The 23,776-nt window shown below is 52.5% G+C and overlaps 1 protein-coding gene across 3 annotated transcripts in view; it reads right to left on the bottom strand.

The window, feature by feature from the left end:
- Nucleotides 1-2,031, bottom strand: part of pcif1 (phosphorylated CTD interacting factor 1) — a 256,458-nt gene extending 254,427 nt beyond the window's left edge. The window contains exon 1 of one of the 3 annotated variants that reach the window (XR_010976541.1): nucleotides 1,915-1,998. Coding sequence is in view for 1 of the 3 variants with exons in the window: in XM_068048030.1 (XP_067904131.1) it covers nucleotides 1,915-1,921 (7 nt within the window). In the remaining 2 variants the exon portion in view is untranslated. Of the gene's footprint in view, nucleotides 1-1,914 lie in introns of all 3 variants that reach the window. The other 2 variants (XM_068048030.1, XM_068048029.1) reach the window with 2 other exon arrangements.
- Nucleotides 2,032-23,776: the final 21,745 nt, after the last annotated feature.

A 23,776-nucleotide genomic window follows, 5' to 3' on the forward strand; every position in this document is an offset into this window, starting at 1 on the left:
CTCTCTCCTAACCAGATCCCCCCCACTCTCTCTCTCCTAACCAGATCCCCCACACTCTCTCTCTCCTAACCAGATCCCCCACACTCTCTCTCTCCTAACCAGATCCCCCACACTCTCTCTCTCTCTCTCCTAACCAGATCCCCCACACTCTCTCTCTCACCAGATCCCCCACACTCTCTCTCTCTCTCCTAACCAGATCCCCCACACTCTCTCTCTCTCTCTCTCTCTCTCTCCTAACCAGATCCCCCACACTCTCTCTCTCTCTCTCCTAACCAGATCCCCCACACTCTCTCTCTCTCTCTCCTAACCAGATCCCCCACACTCTCTCTCTCTCTCTCTCCTAACCAGATCCCCCACACTCTCTCTCTCTCTCTCTCCTAACCAGATCCCCCACACTCTCTCTCTCTCTCTCTCCTAACCAGATCCCCCACACTCTCTCTCTCTCCTAACCAGATCCCCCACACTCTCTCTCTCTCTCCTAACCAGATCCCCCACACTCTCTCTCTCTCTCTCTCCTAACCAGATCCCCCACTCTCTCTCTCTCTCTCTCTCCTAACCAGATCCCCCACACTCTCTCTCTCTCTCTCTCCTAACCAGATCCCCCACACACTCTCTCTCTCTCTCCTAACCAGATCCCCCACACTCTCTCTCTCTCTCTCCTAACCAGATCCCCCACACTCTCTCTCTCTCTCCTAACCAGATCCCCCACTCACTCTCTCTCCTAACCAGATCCCCCACTCTCTCTCTCCTAACCAGATCCCCCACTCACTCTCTCTCTCCTAACCAGATCCCCCACTCTCTCTCTCTCTCCTAACCAGATCCCCCACTCTCTCTCTCTCCTAACCAGATCCCCCACTCTCTCTCTCTCCTAACCAGATCCCCCACTCTCTCTCTCTCCTAACCAGATCCCCCACTCTCTCTCTCCTAACCAGATCCCCCACACTCTCTCTCTCTCCTAACCAGATCCCCCACACTCTCTCTCTCTCCTAACCAGATCCCCCACACTCTCTCTCTCTCTCTCCTAACCAGATCCCCCACACTCTCTCTCCTAACCAGATCCCCCACACTCTCTCTCTCTCTCCTAACCAGATCCCCCACACTCTCTCTCTCTCTCCTAACCAGATCCCCCACACTCTCTCTCTCTCTCCTAACCAGATCCCCCACACTCTCTCTCTCTCTCCTAACCAGATCCCCCACACTCTCTCTCTCTCCTAACCAGATCCCCCACTCTCTCTCCTAACCAGATCCCCCATACTGTCTCTCTCTCCTAACCAGATCCCCCACACTCTCTCTCTCTCTCCTCACCAGGTCCCCCACACTCTCTGCTCTCCTAACCAGATCTGCCACTCTTCTAACCAGATCCCCCGCTCTCCTCCCTAACCATAACCCCCATTCGTGTCCATCGTCCTCATTCGGTTCCCCGCTCTCTCTGCGTCTCCCTCTCCCTCCCCTTTCTCCTGCTCTCCTCCCCCGCAGTTGTCAATGGAGCCGCTGTGCTGCTGGCGCCTTACTGCGCATGCTCCTGTCATGCCGCCCGCCCAGCTCCACAGCCAGAGCTCGAGTGCAAATCGGTGGCACACGGCGGAGAGCAGCGACAGCGGCGGGAAGACGGAGGGCGAGCTCCCAGCCGCATCTCACACAGACTCCTAACACTGCCAGCGGCCAGTGTGGCCACCCAGAACCCGAGCTGAAGTGATGGAGGGAGCGCCCAGGCTGCCTGCGGTCTCCGGCACTGTCACAACAACAAGCCCCAAGATGGCGGCGCCACGGAGTCCCGATCAAACGCTGCGCTGTCGCCGCTTCCTCCGCTCGCTGCTTTTGGAGGGCTTGGCAGAATGTGACGGGCCGCTGGTGAGGTGCGCGATGCTGCGTTCATCGCGCCGCGTATGCCGGTGTTGTGCGCACCCTGTGTACCTGACATACAGTGAGTGAGAACCGGTCGTGCTCTGGCTTGCCTCCGATCCCGCCTCCGCCTCACCGCTCGGCCGCCGCCTCCATCTTGTATTCCGAAGCGCTCCGCCGCCCTGCGCACGCGCGCCACCACCGCGCCAAGCATCTCATTGGCTGGTGCGGGATTTGTACGCGCGCACTGATTGGCTGAACCGCTACCGGCAATAACAAACACTCTGATTGGTCAAATTGAAGCAGATGTCGAAGGTTTCTGATTGGACAAGGATCCCGCTGGTGGATCGGACACTCAATGATTGGTTGTGAGCGGCAGGTGCTGGGTTCCGTAGTGACGTCATCAAAACAAACTGCTGGTCGGGGGTGGGAATCTGAGAGCAGTGTGCGACTGATTGGTGACTGAGGGCGGATCGTGGCACTGGTGTACTGGCTGCTGAGGGCTAGTATTATCACGGAGAGCTGGCACTGAGAGCTTCCACTGGAACTGAGGGATGGTAATACGCTGAGGCCAGGCACTGAGCGCTGGTATTGAACTCTGGTCATAACACTGAGGCCAGGCACAGAAGGAGCTTGGCACTGAAACGTGGTACTGGCACCAACAGCTGGTAGTGCCACTGTGGGTTTGCGCTGAACATTGGTAGTTGCACTGAAACTTGACATGAAAGCCTGGCACTGAGGGCTGGCAATTGGTAGTGACACAGAACCCCAAGAATGACATCCCCGGAAATGACACTGATCCCTGGAGGTGACACTAATCCCTGGTACCAACAGTGATACCTGGTACTGACTCTGATCACTGGCAGTGATGCATCTCCCTAGGAGTGACCCAGATCCCCGGGAGTGACTCGGCTCCCTCGTAGCAATGCTGATCCCCGGTACTGGCTCTGAGCCTTGTTAGTGATTCTGATCTCTGGCAGTCATCCTGATGCCTTATAGTGACTCCAATCCCTGATAGTGACGCTGATTCCCGGGAATTATTCTGACCTTCGGGGGTGACTCTGACTCCAGAAGTTACACTGATCCTCAAGAGTGACACTCATTCTCGGGAGTGACACTGATCGCTGGGAGGGATGATGATCCACTGAAGTGACTCTGATTCCTGGTAGTGACACTAATCGCTGGGTCTGACTCTGATCCTTGGCGTGAAATTAATGCGTGGGAGTGACACTGATCCCCGACAGTGACCCTGGTCTTCGGGATTGACTTTGATCCCCAGAAGTGACACTGATCCCCAGGGGTGATCCCCAATCCCTGGGAGTGTGTCTGATCCCCGCTAGTGACACTGATCGCCAGGACTGACTTTGATCCCCGGAAGTGACCCTGATCCCCAAGCGTGACACTGATTCCTGGGAGTTGTTAATCTATTAATTGTGTGTCAATGGCTTGCAGATGAAGGGTGTTAATTGGGGTTTTAGTTGAGCACTTATAAGCAGACACTCACTGGGACTGGGAGGGGCTGGGGTGGTTTTGAGTAAGGAGCTACATGTTTGTAATTCTTTTACTCTGCACAATAAATGTGAAACTGAGTAAATATAAGCTCCAGCATTATCCTTCCATAACAAGCTTTCTGGAGTTTAACATGGTAGCAGAGGATGGTTGCCTAAAGCTGAAGGTTGGAAAATAGGAAATTTTCTTTGGATAGAAAACTAAAACCTTAAGGGCTAGTGTGGAAAATATGGCAGAAAGCAAGTGTAAATTGTCAGGGTATGGTTACCCTCCAATGTTCTCTGAGTCTGAACCATATGACCAGTGGAAGAATGAAGTGGAGATGTGAACACAGGTTACATCTCTACCAAAGAGAAAACAAGGTATGGCCTTGGTATTGTCACTTCCTACCAAAAGTAAAATCAGAAGTAAAGTGTTTTGTGAACTGGATGCTCGCCAGCTGGATACTGATGAAGGTTTGGATCTTCTATTCAATTCTTGGATGATATTTACAAGAAAGATGATCTATTACAAGAAAGATGATCTGTTGAATGCATATGAGGCATGGTCAGACTTGGATAGATTTTAGAAAATAAATGGTTACTCAATGGAGGAATATATCATGGACTTTTACAAACTGTATAGAAGATTGAGGAAATTCACTTTGGAGATCCCTGGTTCAGTGTTAGCACTTAAATTGCTAGATTGTGTTAGGGTGTTGCATATGGACAGATTCCTGGTTCTAACTGGGGTTCGGTTCTTGGGAAAAGACTCCATGTTAGATCAGCTGTCTGCTGCCTTAAAGAAATTTCGAGGGAAACAGTCATTTCCCGCAGTCCTGGTAGAACAAGCAGGGCATTCTGTGGTGACACAAAGAATGGATGACTCATTGTTTACAAGATTTAGAAATAATCCAGATACTGGAAGCCAGCCTAAGTACAATGGAATAAAGCTTGGCTCGGATATAAAATTAAAACCCGACCCAGGTCTGACCCGACAACAGCCAACCCGGGCACGAGTCCTTTAATTCTTTTTCATGCCCGACCCGACCCGAAAATAACAAACCTATTAATGAAACTGAAAAAATCGTAGATTAAAACGAAAACAATACAAAACAGCACAGTCCAGCCCAACCGGACCCCAAGTCCGAATGCTGGGCGCAGAATACAGACCGGAACTTGACATATGTATTTGGGTTGGGTAGCCAGGCTTTACAATGGAAGAGTTAATGAGGATGAAAGCGCCTTTAGCAGGTCTGAATATTACAGTGGAAGACAGAATTAGAACAGCAATCATAGGCGAAAAAATCTCAGGAATGCCCAAGGAACAGTTAATAGGTGCTTCAGTTGTGACTCAAAGTATCATTATGCAATGAACTGCCCTAAGCGGTGGAGAAGAGTCTTCGAAATAACACACGACACAGAGAATTCTGAGGCAGAAGAGGAAGATACTGATAGACCTGAACGAATTGTACTTATTACAAGGAGTTTTAGTCATGTGATGAATGTGTTGGTTGCGAATTCGTTCAACTGTGCGGTACTGGATAGTGCTTGTACATCGACAGTATGTGGAACTGATCGGTTACAGTGTTATCTGGACTCACTCAGTAATGAGGATCGACGCAAGATTAAGGAGTATAAAAGTACTACCAGCTTTAGGTTTGGTGATTGCAACACATTGAAGTCACTGAAGAGAGTAGTAATCGCATGTAAAATAGCTGGGGTAAGCCACTTTATCAGTACTGATGTAGTCTCCAGTGCGATACCTTTACTGTTGAGTAAGCCTTCAATGAAAAAGGCACAGATGAAACTTGATATGGAGCATGATAAGGCAATTGTTTTTGGGAAGCCAGTGAATTTGCCATTTACCCAGTCAGGGCATTATTGTCGACCCTCAACAAAACCTAATATTTCTAGTCAGAGTGTTAGAGAAGTGTTGATGGCATCAGGTGTTATGAATCAGAGAGATAAAAGGCAAATTATCTTTAAGTTACACAGACAATTTTCTCATCCTTCTTGTCAGAGATTAAAAACCCTACTAAAAGATGCAGGTGTGATTGATGGAGAGTATACGAGGATAATCGAAGAGATTACTGAAAAGTGTGAAATTTGTAAAAGGTATCGGAGGACGCCATCACGTCCTATTGTCAGCCTTCCATTGGCACATGACTTTAATGAGGGAGTTGCCATGGATTTAAAGGTATGGGACAAAGACAAGAATATTTTCATTTTACATTTTATAGACCTAACAACTAGATTTAGTCTTTCTACAATAGTAAATAGTAAGGACAAAAGGGTGATTATAGACAAAATTATGGAGAAATGGATAGGGACTGGACTTGGGGGACCAACTAATGGGGGGGAATTTGCCAATGACAAGTTCAGTGCTGTGTGTGAAAACATGAATATTATGGTTATGAACACTGCAGCTGAAAGTCCTTTCAGCAATGGGCTTTGTGAAAGGAATGCAGTGGTTAATGAAATGTTACATAAAATCTTAGCTGACCAACCAAACTGCAGGTTAACACCTGCCCTGGCATGAGTGGTTCATGCAAAGAATTCGCTTCAGATGGTTGATGGATATATTCCCTATCAATTGGTCTATGGGCAGAATCCCAAATTGCCTTCTGTACTGTGCAACAGTCTTCCTGCTCTAGAAAGTACTACAATTAGTTCAATTTTTTGTACGCATTTGAATGCTTTACATGCAGGGACCTGGGCATTCATCAAGGCTGAAGTCTCTGAGAAAGTTCGCAGAGCTCTGCGGCATCATATAAGGCCATCTGAGGTGGAATTTGATTCGGGAGATTTGGTCTATTATAAAAGAGAGGGCCATAGGGAATGCAAGGGCCCTAGTAAGGTAATCAGTCGTGATGGTAAGACAGTAGTTATCAAGCATGGAAATCAAACAGTTAAGGTTCATTCTTCATGACGAATTGGGGTTGATTACAAAATCTCAGAATCTGAACAGCTGATAGAGGCAGAAAAGGCACCTTGCACCTCAAATACTCCTGTGTTTTGTCATGAAGGTCCTGAGGCACAGGTAGATGAAGAGTTGGATAGTAATGTAACTGATCATGACGCTCAGGAAAGAGCGATCGCATCCAAAGGCCAATTGCCTTGAGTAGGTACTCGGGTGACATATATTCCAGAGGGATCTGATAAATAGAGGGATGCAACGATTGTGGGGTGTGCAGGAAAATCTACAGACAAGTTTAAATATTGGTTAAATGTTCAAGATGATGGACAAGAAGCCAGAGCCATGGACTGGCAGAATGGAGTGACAGAGTGGAGGGTAAGAAAGCGCAGTGCAAGTTTTGATAGTGGGTCAGGAAGTGACTCTTGCGTAAGGAAGCGATCACGTACTGGAGAAAGAGCCTCCGATAAAGTGCGAGGGAGATCTTCTAGCAGTAGTTCCGAAAGACATCAAAGTGCTAATGGAGGCTGTTGTATGAACAGATTCCACAATGAAATGAAGGCCAGAGGGCAGTCTCGGAATAGAACTAGAAGCAGAAGTCCTCATGATTGTGACGTTTTAGTGGTTGCCAATAAATTTGAGGATAAACTAATAAGAGAAGCAAAATAGAGAGAGTTGGAGTCTATTCTGAGCTACCAGATAGGGGACAGTCAGCCTTGTCACATAGATGGATTTGTACTGAAAAAGTCCTTCCCGATGGAACTTACAAGGCTAAAGCGAGGTTAGTTGTGAGGGGTTTTGAAGAGCGATTGGGTGATACCAATGTTAGTGTTGACTCTCCCACAGCTGGACAAGTAATTTTGAAAATCCTTTTGGCCACATATTCATGGGAATGTAGATCTATTGATATAAAAGCTGCATTTCTGCAAGGTGATATTTTCAGAGGGAAGTGTATCTGAAACCACCTAAAGAGGCAACAGATACAGAAGGAAAGCTATGGAAACTGAACAAATGCCTCCAAGGCCTTAATGATACTTCCAGGGTGTGGTATTTCTTGGTGAGATCAGTTTTGTTGAAAATTGGTTGTGTTCAACGAAAAGCAGATCCTGCAATGTTTTATTGGTATCATAAAGGGAAACTTTCAGACATCTTCATGATGCATGTTGATGATTTCTTATGGGGTGGTACTTTGGATTTGGAGAAATATTAATAAGATTAGGGCAGAATTTAAGTTTGGGAGTCGGGCTTGTGGGCCCTTTAAATATTTGGGTTTAGATATTTAGCAGACTAAGTTTGGAATAAGTTTGAATCAACAATCCTATTTAGAGGGCGGCGCAGTGGTTAGCACCGCAGCCTCATAGCTCCAGCGACTCGGGTTCAATTCTGGGTACTGCCTGTGTGGAGTTTGCAAGTTCTCCCTGTGTCTGCGTGGGTTTCCTCCGGGTGCTCCGGTTTCCTCCCACAGCCAAAAGACTTGCAGGTTGATAGGTAAATTGGCCATTATAAATTGCCCCGAGTATAGGTAGGTGGTAGGGAAATATAGGGACAGGCGGGGATGTGGTAGGAATATGGAATTAGTGTAGGATTAGTATAAATGGGTGGTTGATGGTCGGCACAGACTCGGTGGGCCGAAGGGCCTGTTTCAGTGCTGTATCTTTTTAAAAAAAAAAGAGCGTTACTTCCATCTTGGGTAATCGTGTTAGGTCATCACAGAAAGATGATGATCTATCTAAAGCAGATATTGAGCAATTTCAAAGCCTGGTGGGTCACTGAAACTGGTTGGACTCTCAGACTAGGCCTGATGTTAGTTTTGATGTGCTGGAGTTAAGCAAAATGATTAAACATCCAAACGCTGAGGATGTTGTAAGGGTAAATAAAACATTGAAAAAACGAAATGTGGAGAAATGTGTACTGAAGTTCCCATCCTTAGGTAACCCAAAGAACATGACGCTAATAATTTTTGGTGATGCTTCACATGCTATTCTTCCTGATGGGTATTCGAGTGCAGCTGGCTTCACAATATTTCTGATGGGTGAAAATGGGAAATGTTGTCCTTTAGCTTGGGAGGCTAAGAAAATGAAAATGGGTTGTTCAAAGCACTTTAGCTGCGGAAACACTGGGTCTTGTGGAGGCACTGGATATGGGATTCTATTTGTCAAATATTTTGGGTGAAATTCTGAACAAAGGACATCCTGAAGTTAGGATACCCATTGAATGTCATGTGGATAATCGTTCTTTGTGGGACAATGTACACGCTACAAAAAGTGTGAGTGAGAAAAGACTACATATTGACCATACTGGATTGAAACAAATGCTGGAAAGGAAATCTCCAAACCTGAATCGGTAAATGCAAGTCATCAGCTATCCGATAGTTTCACAAAAAGAAATGCCAGTACAAAGAAGTTGTTAGATGTGCTAGAGGAGGGGTATCTCACAATGTAATACTTTGTACCCAGTATAGAATTTTATTTTGATTTGTTTTGAAATTTTGTGTGAGCATCTTAATACAAGTTTTATTGTAAAAGAAAGAAGGGAATCTGTTAATCTATTAATTGTGTGTCAATGGTTTGATTATATGCAGGTGAAGGATGTTAATTGGGGTTTTAGTTGAGCGCTTATAAGCAGACACTCACTGGGACTGGGAGGGGGTGGGATGGTTTTGAGTAAGGAGCTCCATGTTTGTAATCCTTTTCTGCACAATAAATGTGAAACTGAGTCAATATATGCTCCAGCATTATCTTTCCATAACAAGCTTTCTGGAATTTAACAGGAGTGACACTGATCCCTGGGAGTGACCCTGAACCTGATTGTGACTCTGATCCACAGGGGTGAAATTGATCCCCAGGAGTGACAATGATTCCAGGGATTTTCTTTGATCCCTGAGGGTGACTCTGATCCCCGGGGGTGACCCTGATCCCTGGAAGTGACACTGATCCTGGGAGTGACGCTGATCCTGGGAGTGACGCTGATCCGCGGGAGTGACTCTGATTCCCTGGGAGTGACTCTGATTCCCTGGGAGTGACTCTGATCCCAGGTGTCACGCTGATTCCCAGACATGAAATTGATCCCCGAGAATGATCCTCATGCCCAGGATTGACCCTGAAACCCAGTAATGAACCTGATCCCCAGGAGTGACACTGTCCCTGGAAGTTACTCTGATCGCCAGGATTGACCCTGATCTCTGGGAGTGACTCTGATCCTGGGATTGACATTGATCCCTGGGAGTCACTCTGATCCCCGGGCGTGACTCTGATCCCCGGGAGTGACCCTGATCCCCGGGCGTGACTCTGATCCCCGGGAGTGACTCTGATCCCGATAATGACTCTGATCCCCGGGAGTGAATCTGATCCCTGGGAGTGCCACTTATCCCCGGCTTGATCCCTTTTCCCCAGGAATTACTCTGATTCTCAGATGTCAGTCTGGACAAGATTGTATCTCTGATCCCCGGGAGTGACACTGATAACCATGCGTGACCCTCATCCCCAGGCGTGACTCCGATCCCTGGGACTGACACTGATCCCCAGGAGTGACAATGATTCCAGGGATTTTCTTTGATCCCTGAGGGTGACTCTGATCCCCGGGGGTGACCCTGATCCCTGGAAGTGACACTGATCCTGGGAGTGACGCTGATCCGCGGGAGTGACTCTGATTCCCTGGGAGTGACTCTGATTCCCTGGGAGTGACTCTGATCCCAGGTGTCACGCTGATTCCCAGACATGAAATTGATCCCCGAGAATGATCCTCATGCCCAGGATTGACCCTGAAACCCAGTAATGAACCTGATCCCCAGGAGTGACACTGTCCCTGGAAGTTACTCTGATCGCCAGGATTGACCCTGATCTCTGGGAGTGACTCTGATCCTGGGATTGACATTGATCCCTGGGAGTCACTCTGATCCCTGGAAGTGAGGCTGATCATTAAGAGTGACATGGATCCACCGCATGAACTCTGATTCCCAGGTGTGAAATCGATCCCCGAGAATGACTCTGATCCCCGGGAGCGACGCTGATCACAAGAATGACTTTGATCCCCGGGAGTGACATTGATCCACAATAGGACTGGGATCTACCGGATTGATCTGATGCCCCAGGTGTGAAATTGATCACTGGTAGTGACGCTTATCCCCGGGATTGACTGATCCCCGGGGGTGATGCTGGTCCCCAGGAATCAGATCCACGATAGTGACTCTGATCCCCAGGAGTGACCCTGATCCCTGGGGGAGCCCCTGATCCCCGGGAGTGACTCTGATCCCCGGTGGAGATCCCTGATCTCTGGGAGTGTCTCTGATGTCCGGGAGTAACTCTAACCCCAGAAGTGACTCTGAAAAAGATGGTGTCTCAGATCCCCAGGAGTGACTCATCCCTGGGAGTGATGCTGATCCCCGGGGCTGATCCCTGGGAGTGGCTTTGATTCCCGATAGTGATTCTGATGCCTGGGAATGCCACTGATCCCTGGGTGTGACTCTGATCCCCAGGACTGGCCCTGATCCCCGGGAGAAACCCTAATCCCCAGGGAATGACTCATCCCCGGGATGATCCCTGGCATTTTCTTTGATCCCCGATAGTGACTCTGATGTCCAGGATGTCACGAATCCTGGGAGTGACCTTAATCCGCGGGAGTGACCCTGATTCCCCGATAGTCACACTGATTCCGTGGATTGCCTCTGCTTCCATGGATTGACTCTGATCCTGGGAAGTGTCTCTGATCCCGGGGAGTGTCTCTGGTCCCGGGGAGTGTCTCTGGTCCCGGGGAGTGTCTCTGGTCCCGGGGAGTGTCTCTGGTCCCGGGGAGTGTCTCTGGTCCCGGGGAGTGTCTCTGGTCCCGGGGAGTGTCCCTGGTCCCGGGGAGTGTCCCTGGTCCCGGGGAGTGTCCCTGGTCCCGGGGAGTGTCTCTGGTCCCGGGGCGTGTCTCTGGTCCCGGGACGTGTCTCTGGTCCCGGGGAGTGACGCTGGTCCCGGGGAGTGACGCTGGTCCAGGGGAGTGACGCTGATCCCGGGGAGTGACGCTGATCCCCAGATATGACACGGATCCACGATCATGACTCTGATGCCCGGGACTGACTCTGATGCCCGGGACTGACTCTGATCCCCAAGGGTGCCCCTGATCCCAGGGAGTGCCTCTGATCACAGGGAGTGACTCTGCTCCGAGGGACTGACTCAGATCTCTGGGGGTGATCCCTGATCCCTGGGAGTGTCTCTGATCCTTGATAGTGCCTCTGATGCCCGGGAGTGGCACTGATCCCTGGGAGTGACCCTGATCCCGGAAATGACTCTTATCCCCAGGAGTGACCCTGATTTCCCGAGAGTGACCCTATTCCCCAGAAGTGACTCTGATCTCCGAGAGTGACCCTGATTCCCGGGAGTGGCCCTGATCCCCGAGAGTGACTCTGATCTCCAATAGTGACTCTGATGCCCGGGTTGTCAGTGATCCCTGACAGTGACCCTGAACACGTGAGTGACCCTGGTCTTGGGAGTGACCCGACCTCAGTAGTGACCCTGATCACAAGGAGTGGCTCTGATCCCGGGGAGTGACGCTGATCCCAGGGAATAACCCAGATCCCGGGGAGTGACTGATCCCAGGGAGTGCCCCTGAATCCTGGGATCAAAGCTGATGCCTGGGTGTGACCCTGATCCCAAGAAGGGAACCTGATGCCCGGGAATGACCCTGATGCCCAGGAATGACCCTGATGCCCGGGAGTGGCTCTGCTTCCTGGGATTGACTCTGTGATCCCCGGAGTGCATCTGATCCCCAGAGTGACTCTAATCCCCAGGAGTGACTCTGATCATGATCCCAGGGAGTGACACTGATCCCAGGAAGTAACTCTGATCTCAGGAAGTGATTCTGACCCCAGGAAGTGACACTGATCCTCGGAAGTGACTTTAATCTCCGGGGTGACACTGATCCCTGGGAGTGTCCCTGATTCCGATCATGACTCTGATACTGGGGAGTGACTCTGATCCCGGAGAGTGACCCTGATCCCAGGGAGGGAGCCTGATCCCCGGGAATGACTCTTGCCCGGGAGTGATGATGATCCCGAGGAATGACTCTGATCCCCAGGATTGACCCTGATCCCTGGAGGTGACGCTAATCCACAGTAGTGACTCGGATCCACCAGCTTAGCTCTGATTCCCTTGGCGTGAAATTGTTCCTGGGAGTGACGCTGATCCCCGGGGCGAACCCTGATCACCAGGAATTACTCTGAATCCCGGCAATGACCCTGATGCCCGGGAGTGACTCTGAGCCCCGGAATGACACTGATCTCCGGGAGAGATGCTGATCTCCGGGAGTGACACTGAGGCCCGGAATGACACTGATCGGGAGTGACTCTGATTCCAGTGAGTGACAAAGATTCCCGGGAGTGACGCTGATCCCCGAAAGTGATGCTAAACCCGCCAATGACTCTGATCCCCGGGCGTGACACTGATGCCCAGGAGTAATGCTGATCCCCGGGGGTGATCCCTGATCCCCGGGAGTATCTTTGATTCCCGATAGTAACTCTGATGCACGGGAATGGCACTGATCCCCGGGAGTGACTCTGATCCCCAGGAGTGACGCTGATCCTGGGGTGCTCCCTGATCCCTGGGAGTGACTCTGAGGCCTGGAATGACAGTGATGCCTGGGAATGAGGCTAATCTCTGGGAATGACACTGAGCTTTGGAATGACTCTGATCCCCGGGCGTGACTCTGATCCCCGGGCGTGACTCTGATCCCCGGGAGTGACCCTGATCCCCGGGCGTGACTCTGATCCCCGGGAGTGACTCTGATCCCGATAATGACTCTGATCCCCGGGAGTGAATCTGATCCCTGGGAGTGCCACTTATCCCCGGCTTGATCCCTTTTCCCCAGGAATTACTCTGATTCTCAGAAGTCAGTCTGGACAAGATTGTATCTCTGATCCCCGGGAGTGACACTGATAACCATGCGTGACCCTCATCCCCAGGCGTGACTCCGATCCCTGGGACTGACACTGATCACTGGGAATGACCCTGATCCCCAGGAGTGACAATGATTCCAGGGATTTTCTTTGATCCCTGAGGGTGACTCTGATCCCCGGGGGTGACCCTGATCCCTGGAAGTGACACTGATCCTGGGAGTGACGCTGATCCGCGGGAGTGACTCTGATTCCCTGGGAGTGACTCTGATCCCCTGGGAGTGACTCTGATCCCAGGTGTCACGCTGATTCCCAGACATGAAATTGATCCCCGAGAATGATCCTCATGCCCAGGATTGACCCTGAAACCCAGTAATGAACCTGATCCCCAGGAGTGACACTGTCCCTGGAAGTTACTCTGATCGCCAGGATTGACCCTGATCTCTGGGAGTGACTCTGATCCTGGGATTGACATTGATCCCTGGGAGTCACTCTGATCCCTGGAAGTGAGGCTGATCATTAAGAGTGACATGGATCCACCGCATGAACTCTGATTCCCAGGTGTGAAATCGATCCCCGAGAATGACTCTGATCCCCGGGAGCGACGCTGATCACAAGAATGACTTTGATCCCCGGGAGTGACATTGATCCACAATAGGACTGGGATCTACCGGATTGATCTGATGCCCCAGGTGTGAAATTGATCACTGGTAGTGACGCTTATCCCCGGGATTGACTGATCCCCGGGGGTGATGCTGGTCCCCAGGAATCAGATCCACGATAGTGACTCTGATCCCCAGGAGTGACCCTGATCCCTGGGGGAGCCCCTGATCCCCGGGAGTGACTCTGATCCCCGGTGGAGATCCCTGATCTCTGGGAGTGTCTCTGATGTCCGGGAGTAACTCTAACCCCAGAAGTGACTCTGAAAAAGATAGTGTCTCAGATCCCCAGGAGTGACTCATCCCTGGGAGTGATGCTGATCCCCGGGGCTGATCCCTGGGAGTGGCTTTGATTCCCGATAGTGACTCTGATGCCTGGGAATGCCACTGATCCCTGGGTGTGACTCTGATCCCCAGGAGTGGCCCTGATCCCCGGGAGAAACCCTAATCCCCAGGGAATGACTCATCCCCGGGATGATCCCTGGCATTTTCTTTGATCCCCGATAGTGACTCTGATGCCCAGGATGTCACGAATCCTGGGAGTGACCTTAATCCGCGTGAGTGACCCTGATTCCCCGATAGTCACACTGATTCCGTGGATTGCCTCTGCTTCCATGGATTGACTCTGATCCTGGGAAGTGTCTCTGATCCCGGGGAGTGTCTCTGGTCCCGGGGAGTGTCTCTGGTCCCGGGGAGTGTCTCTGGTCCCGGGGAGTGTCTCTGGTCCCGGGGAGTGTCTCTGATCCCGGGGAGTGTCTCTGGTCCCGGGGAGTGTCCCTGGTCCCGGGGAGTGTCTCTGGTCCCGGGGAGTGTCTCTGGTCCCGGGGAGTGTCTCTGGTCCCGGGGAGTGTCTCTGGTCCCGGGGAGTGTCTCTGGTCCTGGGGAGTGTCTCTGGTCCCGGGGAGTGTCTCTGGTCCCGTGGCGTGTCTCTGGTCCCGTGGCGTGTCTCTGGTCCCGGGGCGTGTCTCTGGTCCCGGGGAGTGTCTCTGGTCCCGGGGAGTGTCTCTGGTCCCGGGGAGTGACGCTGGTCCCGGGGAGTGACGCTGGTCCCGGGGAGTGACGCTGGTCCCGGGGAGTGACGCTGATCCCGGGGAGTGACGCTGATCCCCAGATATGACACGGATCCACGATCATGACTCTGATGCCCGGGACTGACTCTGATGCCCGGGACTGACTCTGATCCCCAAGGGTGCCCCTGATCCCAGGGAGTGCCTCTGATCACAGGGAGTGACTCTGCTCCGAGGGACTGACTCAGATCTCTGGGGGTGATCCCTGATCCCTGGGAGTGTCTCTGATCCTTGATAGTGCCTCTGATGCCCGGGAGTGGCACTGATCCCTGGGAGTGACCCTGATCCCGGAAATGACTCTTATCCCCAGGAGTGACCCTGATTTCCCGAGAGTGACCCTATTCCCCAGAAGTGACTCTGATCTCCGAGAGTGACCCTGATTCCCGGGAGTGGCCCTGATCCCCGAGAGTGACTCTGATCTCCAATAGTGACTCTGATGCCCGGGTTGTCAGTGATCCCTGACAGTGACCCTGAACACGTGAGTGACCCTGGTCTTGGGAGTGACCCGACCTCAGTAGTGACCCTGATCACAAGGAGTGGCTCTGATCCCGGGGAGTGACGCTGATCCCAGGGAATAACCCAGATCCCGGGGAGTGACTGATCCCAGGGAGTGCCCCTGAATCCTGGGATCAAGGCTGATGCCTGGGTGTGACCCTGATCCCAAGAAGGGAACCTGATGCCCGGGAATGACCCTGATGCCCAGGAATGACCCTGATGCCCGGGAGTGGCTCTGCTTCCTGGGATTGACTCTGTGATCCCCGGAGTGCATCTGATCCCCAGAGTGACTCTAATCCCCAGGAGTGACTCTGATCATGATCCCAGGGAGTGACACTGATCCCAGGAAGTAACTCTGATCTCAGGAAGTGATTCTGACCCCAGGAAGTGACACTGATCCTCGGAAGTGACTTTAATCTCCGGGGTGACACTGATCCCTGGGAGTGTCCCTGATTCCGATCATGACTCTGATACTGGGGAGTGACTCTGATCCCGGAGAGTGACCCTGATCCCAGGGAGGGAGCCTGATCCTCGGGAATGACTCTTGCCCGGGAGTGATGATGATCCCGAGGAATGACTCTGATCCCCAGGATTGACCCTGATCCCTGGAGGTGACGCTAATCCACAGTAGTGACTCGGATCCACCAACTTAGCTCTGATTCCCTTGGCGTGAAATTGTTCCTGGGAGTGACGCTGATCCCCGGGGCGAACCCTGATCACCAGGAATTACTCTGAATCCCGGCAATGACCCTGATGCCCGGGAGTGACTCTGAGCCCCGGAATGCAAAATACTGGGTTAACGGTAGGGTTCTTGGGCATGTGGAGGAGCAGAGAGACCTTGGGGTCTATGTGCATAGATCGTTGAAAGTTGCAACTCAAGTGGATAGGGCTGTGAAGAAGGCATATGGGGTGTTAGCGTTCATTAGCAGAGGGATTGAATTTAAGAGCCGTGAGGTGATGATGCAGCTGTACAGGACCTTGGTAAGGCCTCATTTGGAGTACTGTGTGCAGTTCTGGTCGCCTCATTTTAGGAAGGATGTGGAAGCCTTGGAGAGGGTGCAGAGGAGATTTACCAGGATGTTGCCTGGAATGGAGAATAAGTCTTACGAGGAAAGGCTGAACATTCTAGGCCTCTTCTCATTAGAACGGAGAAGGATGAGGGGTGACATGATAGAGGTTTATAAGATGATCAGGGGAATAGATAGAGTAGACAGTCAGAAACTTTTTCCCCGGGTGGAGCAAAGCGTTACAAGGGGTCATAAATTTAAGGTGAAGGGTGGGAGATATAAGGGGGATGTCAGGGGAAGGTTCTTTACCCAGAGAGTGGTCGGGGCATGGAATGCCTTGCCTGGGGAAGTTGTTGAGTCAGAAACTTTAGGGACTTTCAAACGGCTTTTAGATAGGTATATGGATAAAGGAGAATGATGGGGTATAGATTAAATTGTCCTTGACAGAGGACAAAGGATCGGCACAACATCGTGGGCCGAAGGGCCTGTTCTGTGCTGTATTTTCTATGTTCTATGTTCTAATGACACTGATCTCCGGGAGAGATGCTGATCTCCGGGAGTGACACTGAGGCCCGGAATGACACTGATCGGGAGTGACTCTGATTCCAGTGAGTGACAAAGATTCCCGGGAGTGACGCTGATCCCCGAAAGTGATGCTAAACCCGCCAATGACTCTGATCCCCGGGCGTGACACTGATGCCCAGGAGTAATGCTGATCCCCGGGGGTGATCCCTGATCCCCGGGAGTATCTTTGATTCCCGATAGTAACTCTGATGCACGGGAATGGCACTGATCCCCGGGAGTGACTCTGATCCCCAGGAGTGACGCTGATCCTGGGGTGCTCCCTGATCCCTGGGAGTGACTCTGAGGCCTGGAATGACAGTGATGCCTGGGAATGAGGCTAATCTCTGGGAATGACACTGAGCTTTGGAATGACTCTGATCCCCGGGCGTGACTCTGATCCCCGGGCGTGACTCTGATCCCCGGGAGTGACCCTGATCCCCGGGCGTGACTCTGATCCCCGGGCGTGACTCTGATCCCCGGGAGTGACCCTGATCCCCGGGCGTGACTCTGATCCCCGGGCGTGACTCTGATCCCCGGGAGTGACCCTGATCCCCGGGCGTGACTCTGATCCCCGGGAGTGACTCTGATCCCGATAATGACTCTGATCCCCGGGAGTGAATCTGATCCCTGGGAGTGCCACTTATCCCCGGCTTGATCCCTTTTCCCCAGGAATTACTCTGATTCTCAGAAGTCAGTCTGGACAAGATTGTATCTCTGATCCCCGGGAGTGACACTGATAACCATGCGTGACCCTCATCCCCAGGCGTGACTCCGATCCCTGGGACTGACACTGATCACTGGGAATGACCCTGATCCCCAGGAGTGACAATGATTCCAGGGATTTTCTTTGATCCCTGAGGGTGACTCTGATCCCCGGGGGTGACCCTGATCCCTGGAAGTGACACTGATCCTGGGAGTGACGCTGATCCGCGGGAGTGACTCTGATTCCCTGGGAGTGACTCTGATTCCCTGGGAGTGACTCTGATCCCAGGTGTCACGCTGATTCCCAGACATGAAATTGATCCCCGAGAATGATCCTCATGCCCAGGATTGACCCTGAAACCCAGTAATGAACCTGATCCCCAGGAGTGACACTGTCCCTGGAAGTTACTCTGATCGCCAGGATTGACCCTGATCTCTGGGAGTGACTCTGATCCTGGGATTGACATTGATCCCTGGGAGTCACTCTGATCCCTGGAAGTGAGGCTGATCATTAAGAGTGACATGGATCCACCGCATGAACTCTGATTCCCAGGTGTGAAATCGATCCCCGAGAATGACTCTGATCCCCGGGAGCGACGCTGATCACAAGAATGACTTTGATCCCCGGGAGTGACATTGATCCACAATAGGACTGGGATCTACCGGATTGATCTGATGCCCCAGGTGTGAAATTGATCACTGGTAGTGACGCTTATCCCCGGGATTGACTGATCCCCGGGGGTGATGCTGGTCCCCAGGAATCAGATCCACGATAGTGACTCTGATCCCCAGGAGTGACCCTGATCCCTGGGGGAGCCCCTGATCCCCGGGAGTGACTCTGATCCCCGGTGGAGATCCCTGATCTCTGGGAGTGTCTCTGATGTCCGGGAGTAACTCTAACCCCAGAAGTGACTCTGAAAAAGATGGTGTCTCAGATCCCCAGGAGTGACTCATCCCTGGGAGTGATGCTGATCCCCGGGGCTGATTCCTGGGAGTGGCTTTGATTCCCGATAGTGACTCTGATGCCTGGGAATGCCACTGATCCCTGGGTGTGACTCTGATCCCCAGGAGTGGCCCTGATCCCCGGGAGAAACCCTAATCCCCAGGGAATGACTCATCCCCGGGATGATCCCTGGCATTTTCTTTGATCCCCGATAGTGACTCTGATGCCCAGGATGTCACGAATCCTGGGAGTGACCTTAATCCGCGGGAGTGACCCTGATTCCCCGATAGTCACACTGATTCCGTGGATTGCCTCTGCTTCCATGGATTGACTCTGATCCTGGGAAGTGTCTCTGATCCCGGGGAGTGTCTCTGGTCCCGGGGAGTGTCTCTGGTCCCGGGGAGTGTCTCTGGTCCCGGGGAGTGTCTCTGATCCCGGGGAGTGTCTCTGGTCCCGGGGAGTGTCTCTGGTCCCGGGGAGTGTCTCTGGTCCCGGGGAGTGTCTCTGGTCCCGGGGAGTGTCTCTGGTCCCGGGGAGTGACGCTGATCCCGGGGAGTGACGCTGATCCCGGGGAGTGACGCTGATCCCCAGATATGACACGGATCCACGATCATGACTCTGATGCCCAGGACTGACTCTGATGCCCGGGACTGACTGATCCCCAAGGGTGCCCCTGATCCCAGGGAGTGCCTCTGATCACAGGGAGTGACTCTGCTCCGAGGGACTGACTCAGATCTCTGGGGGTGATCCCTGATCCCTGGGAGTGTCTCTGATCCTTGATAGTGCCTCTGATGCCCGGGAGTGGCACTGATCCCTGGGAGTGACCCTGATCCCGGAAATGACTCTTATCCCCAGGAGTGACCCTGATTTCCCGAGAGTGACCCTATTCCCCAGAAGTGACTCTGATCTCCGAGAGTGACCCTGATTCCCGGGAGTGGCCCTGATCCCCGAGAGTGACTCTGATCTCCAATAGTGACTCTGATGCCCGGGTTGTCAGTGATCCCTGACAGTGACCCTGAACACGTGAGTGACCCTGGTCTTGGGAGTGACCCGACCTCAGTAGTGACCCTGATCACAAGGAGTGGCTCTGATCCCGGGGAGTGACGCTGATCCCAGGGAATAACCCAGATCCCGGGGAGTGACTGATCCCAGGGAGTGCCCCTGAATCCTGGGATCAAGGCTGATGCCTGGGTGTGACCCTGATCCCAAGAAGGGAACCTGATGCCCGGGAATGACCCTGATGCCCAGGAATGACCCTGATCCCCGGGAGTGACTCTGATCCCGATAATGACTCTGATCCCCGATATTGCCTCTGATACCCGGGAGTGAAGCTGATCCCCAGCAGTGTCTCTGATCCCCAGAATTGACCCTGATCCCTGGAAATGACGCTAATCCACAATATTGACTCGATATCCACTAGCTTAACTCTGATTCCCCAGGTGTGAAATGGATTCCCGGGAGTGATGCTGATCCCTGGGACTGTCCCTGATCCCCAGTAGTGACTTTGATCCCTGAGAGTCATAGAGTTATACAGTACAGAAACAGGCCCTTTGGCCCATCGTGTCCGTGCCGGCCATCAATCTCCTAACAATTCTAATCCCATTTTCCAGCCCGTGGCCCATAGCCTTGTATGCTATGGTGTTTCAAGTGCTCATCTAAGTACTTCTTAAATGTTGTGAGGGTTCCTGCCTCTACCACCATTTCAGGCAGTCTGTTCCAGATTCCAACCACCCTCTGAGTGAATACGTTTTCCTCAAATTCTCTCTAAACCTCCTGCCCCTACCTTATACCAATGACCCCTCCATGATTCTAATGGCTGGGAGTGTCGCTGATCCCCGGCTTGATCCCTGATCCCCGGGAATTACTCAGATCTGCGGGAATTACTCTGATTCTCAGAAGTGAGTATGAACAAGATAGTGACTCTGAGCCCCAGGATTGACCCTGATCCCTGGAGGTGACGCTAATCCACAATAGTGACTCGGATCCATCAGCTTGTCTCTGATCCAATAGGCGTGACATAGATCCCTCGGGACTGGCACTCAACCCTGGGAATGACACAGATCTCTGGGAATGACCCTGATCCCCAGGAGTGAGGTTGATCCAGGGAGGTGATCCCTGATCCTTTGGAATGACTGATCCCCAGGAGTGACGTTGATCCCGGGATGCTCTCTGATCCCTGGGAGTGTCCTTGTTCCCCAGTAGTGTCCCTGAACCCCTGTAGTGACTCTGATCTCCGGGAGTGATGTCGATCCCTGGGAGTGATCCCTGATCCCTGAGAATGTCTTTCATTCCTGATAGTGACCCTGATGCCCGGGAATGGCACTGATGCCCTGAAATGACTCTGATCCCCGGGACTGACGTGAGCCCTTGGAGTGACTCTGATCCCCAGGAGTGACTCTGATCCCCGGGAGTGAATCTGATCCCTGGGAGTGCCACTTATCCCCGGCTTGATCCCTGTTCCCCAGGAATTACTCTGATTCTCAGAAGTCAGTCTGGACAAGATTGTATCTCTAATCCCCGGGAGTGACACTGATAACCATGCGTGACCCTCATCCCCAGGCGTGACTCCGATCCCTGGGACTGACACAGAGCCCCGGGAGTGACACTGATCACTGAGAATGACCCTGATCCCCAGGAGTGACTCAAATCCCCAGGGGTGACTCTGATCCCCAGGGGTGACGCTGATCACCGGGAGTGAAGCCGATCCCCAGGAGTGATGCTGATCCCAATAATGACTCTGAGCCCCAGGATTGACCCTGATCCCTGGAGGTGATGCTAATCCACAATAGTGACTCGGATCCACCAGCTTGTCTCTGATCCAATAGTATTGACATAGATCCCCCGGGACTGGCGCTCAACCCCGGGAGTGACACAGATCTCTGGGAATAACCCTGATCCTTTGGAATGACTGATCCCGGGATGCTCGCTGATCCCTGGGAGTGTCCTTGTTCCCCAGTAGTGTCCCTGATCCCCAGTAGTGACTCTGATCTCCAGGAGTGATGTCGAGCCCTTGGGGTGATCCCTGATCCCTGAGAATGTCTTTCATTCCTGATAGTGACTCTGATGCCCGGGAATGGCACTGATCCCCAGGAGTGACTCTGATCCCCAGGAGTGACACTGAACCCCGGGGGTGATCCCTTATCCTTGAGAATGACCCTTGTCCCCAGGAATGTCCCTGATCCCGGGGTGCTCCCTGATCCCTGGGAGAGTCCCTGATTCCCGGGAGTATCCCTTATCCCTAGTAGTGACCCGGCTCCCTGGGAGTGATACTGATCCCTGGCGGTGTCACTTATCCCCAGCTTGATCCCTGTTCCCCAGGAATTACTCATGCTTGGGAATTACTCTGAATCTCAGAAGTGAGTCTGAACAAGATAGTATCTCTGATCCCTGGGAATGACCCTGATGCCCGGGAGGGACTCTGATCTCCAGGAGTGACACTGATCTCCGGGAGTAACACTGAACCCCGGGAATGACCCTGCTCCCCGGGAATGACCCTGATCCTTGGGAATGACTCTGATCCCGGGGTGCACCACAATCCCCAGGAATAACCAGGATCCCAGGAGTGATGCTGATCCCAGGGGGTGATCCCTGGGGGTGTCTTTGATTCACAGATGGTGACTCTGACATTCGGGAGTGACTCTGATCCCTGGGATTGACGCTGAACTCCAGGGGTGATCCATGATCCTTGGGAATGACTCTGAATCCCGGGGTGCACCCCAATCCCCAGGAATAACCAGGATCCCAGGAGTGATGCTGATCCCAGGGGGTGATCCCTGTACCCAGGAGGTGTCTTTGATTCACAGATGGTGACTTTGACGCCCGGGAGTAACTCTGATCCCTGGGATTGACGCTGATCTCCAGGGGTGATCCCTGATCCTTGTGAATGACTCTGATTCCCAGGAGTGACGCTGGTCCCAGAATGTCCCTGACCCCTGGAAGTGTCCCTGTTCTCTGGGAGAGTCCCTGGTCCCCGGGAGTGCCCCTGATCCCCGGTAGTGACCCTGATCCCCGGGAGTGTCTCTGATCCCTGGGAGTATCGCTAGTCCCTGGTTTGATCCTTGATCTCTGGCAATGACTCTGATGCCCGGGAGTGACTCTGATCCCTGGGAATGCCACTGATCCCCAGGAGTGAAGCTGAACCCTGGGGTTGATCCCTTATCCTTGAGAATGACCCTAATCCCCAGGAGTGTCCCAGATCCCCAGTATTGATTCTGATCCCCAGGAGTATCTCTGATCCTTGGGAGTGTCACTTATCCCCGGCTTGATCCCTGTTCCCCGGGAATAACTCTGATTCTCAGAAGTGAGTCTGAGCAAGATCGTATCTCTGATCCTCGGTAATGACCCTGATGCCCGGGAGTGACTCTGATGCCCGGAATGACTCTGAACCCTGGGAGTGACTCTGATCCCGGGAGTGACCCAATCCCCAGGAATAACCGGGATCCCCGGTAGTGAGGCTGAACGCAGGGGGTGATCCCTGATCCCCAAGGAGTGTCTTTGATTCATGATAGTGACTCTGATCACCGGGAGTGGCGCTGAACCCCAGGGGTGATCCCTGCTCCTTGGGAATTACGCTGAGTCCCAGGAGTGCCGCTGATCCCGGGGTGCTCCCTGATCCCTGGGACTGACCCTGATCTCCAGGAGTGTCTCTGATCCCTGGGAGTATCGTTGGTCCCCGGTTTGATCCCTGATCCCCGGCAATGACTCTGATGCCCTGGAGTGACTTTGATCCCCAGAGTGATTCTGAGTCCCAGAATGACTGTGATCCCCGGTGTGACTCCGATGCGCGGGAGTGACTCTGATCCTCAAGAGCGACTCTGATCCCCGGGAGTGACTCTGATCTCTGGGAATGTCTCTGATCCCGGGAGCGACACTGATCCCGGGTGTGACATTAATCCCTGGAAGTGTCCCTGATCCCAACAGTGCCTCTGATACCGGGGAAGAACAATGATTCCCGGGAGTGACCCAGATCCCAGGGAATGACCCTGATCCTGGGGTGTGATTCTGATCCCAGGGAGTGACACTGATCCCAGGGAGTGACACTGATAATCGTGCGTGACCCTAATCCCCGGGCAAGACACTGATTCCCAGGCGTGATTCTGATTCCCAGGAGTGACGCTGATCACCGGGAGTGATCCCTGAAACCCGGGAGTGTCTTTGATTCCCGACAGTGACTCTGATGCACGGGAATGGCACTGATCCCCGGGAGAGACGCTGATCCTGTG

This window comes from Heterodontus francisci, chromosome 16, assembly GCF_036365525.1.
Source record: "Heterodontus francisci isolate sHetFra1 chromosome 16, sHetFra1.hap1, whole genome shotgun sequence".
Lineage (NCBI taxonomy): Eukaryota > Metazoa > Chordata > Chondrichthyes > Heterodontiformes > Heterodontidae > Heterodontus > Heterodontus francisci.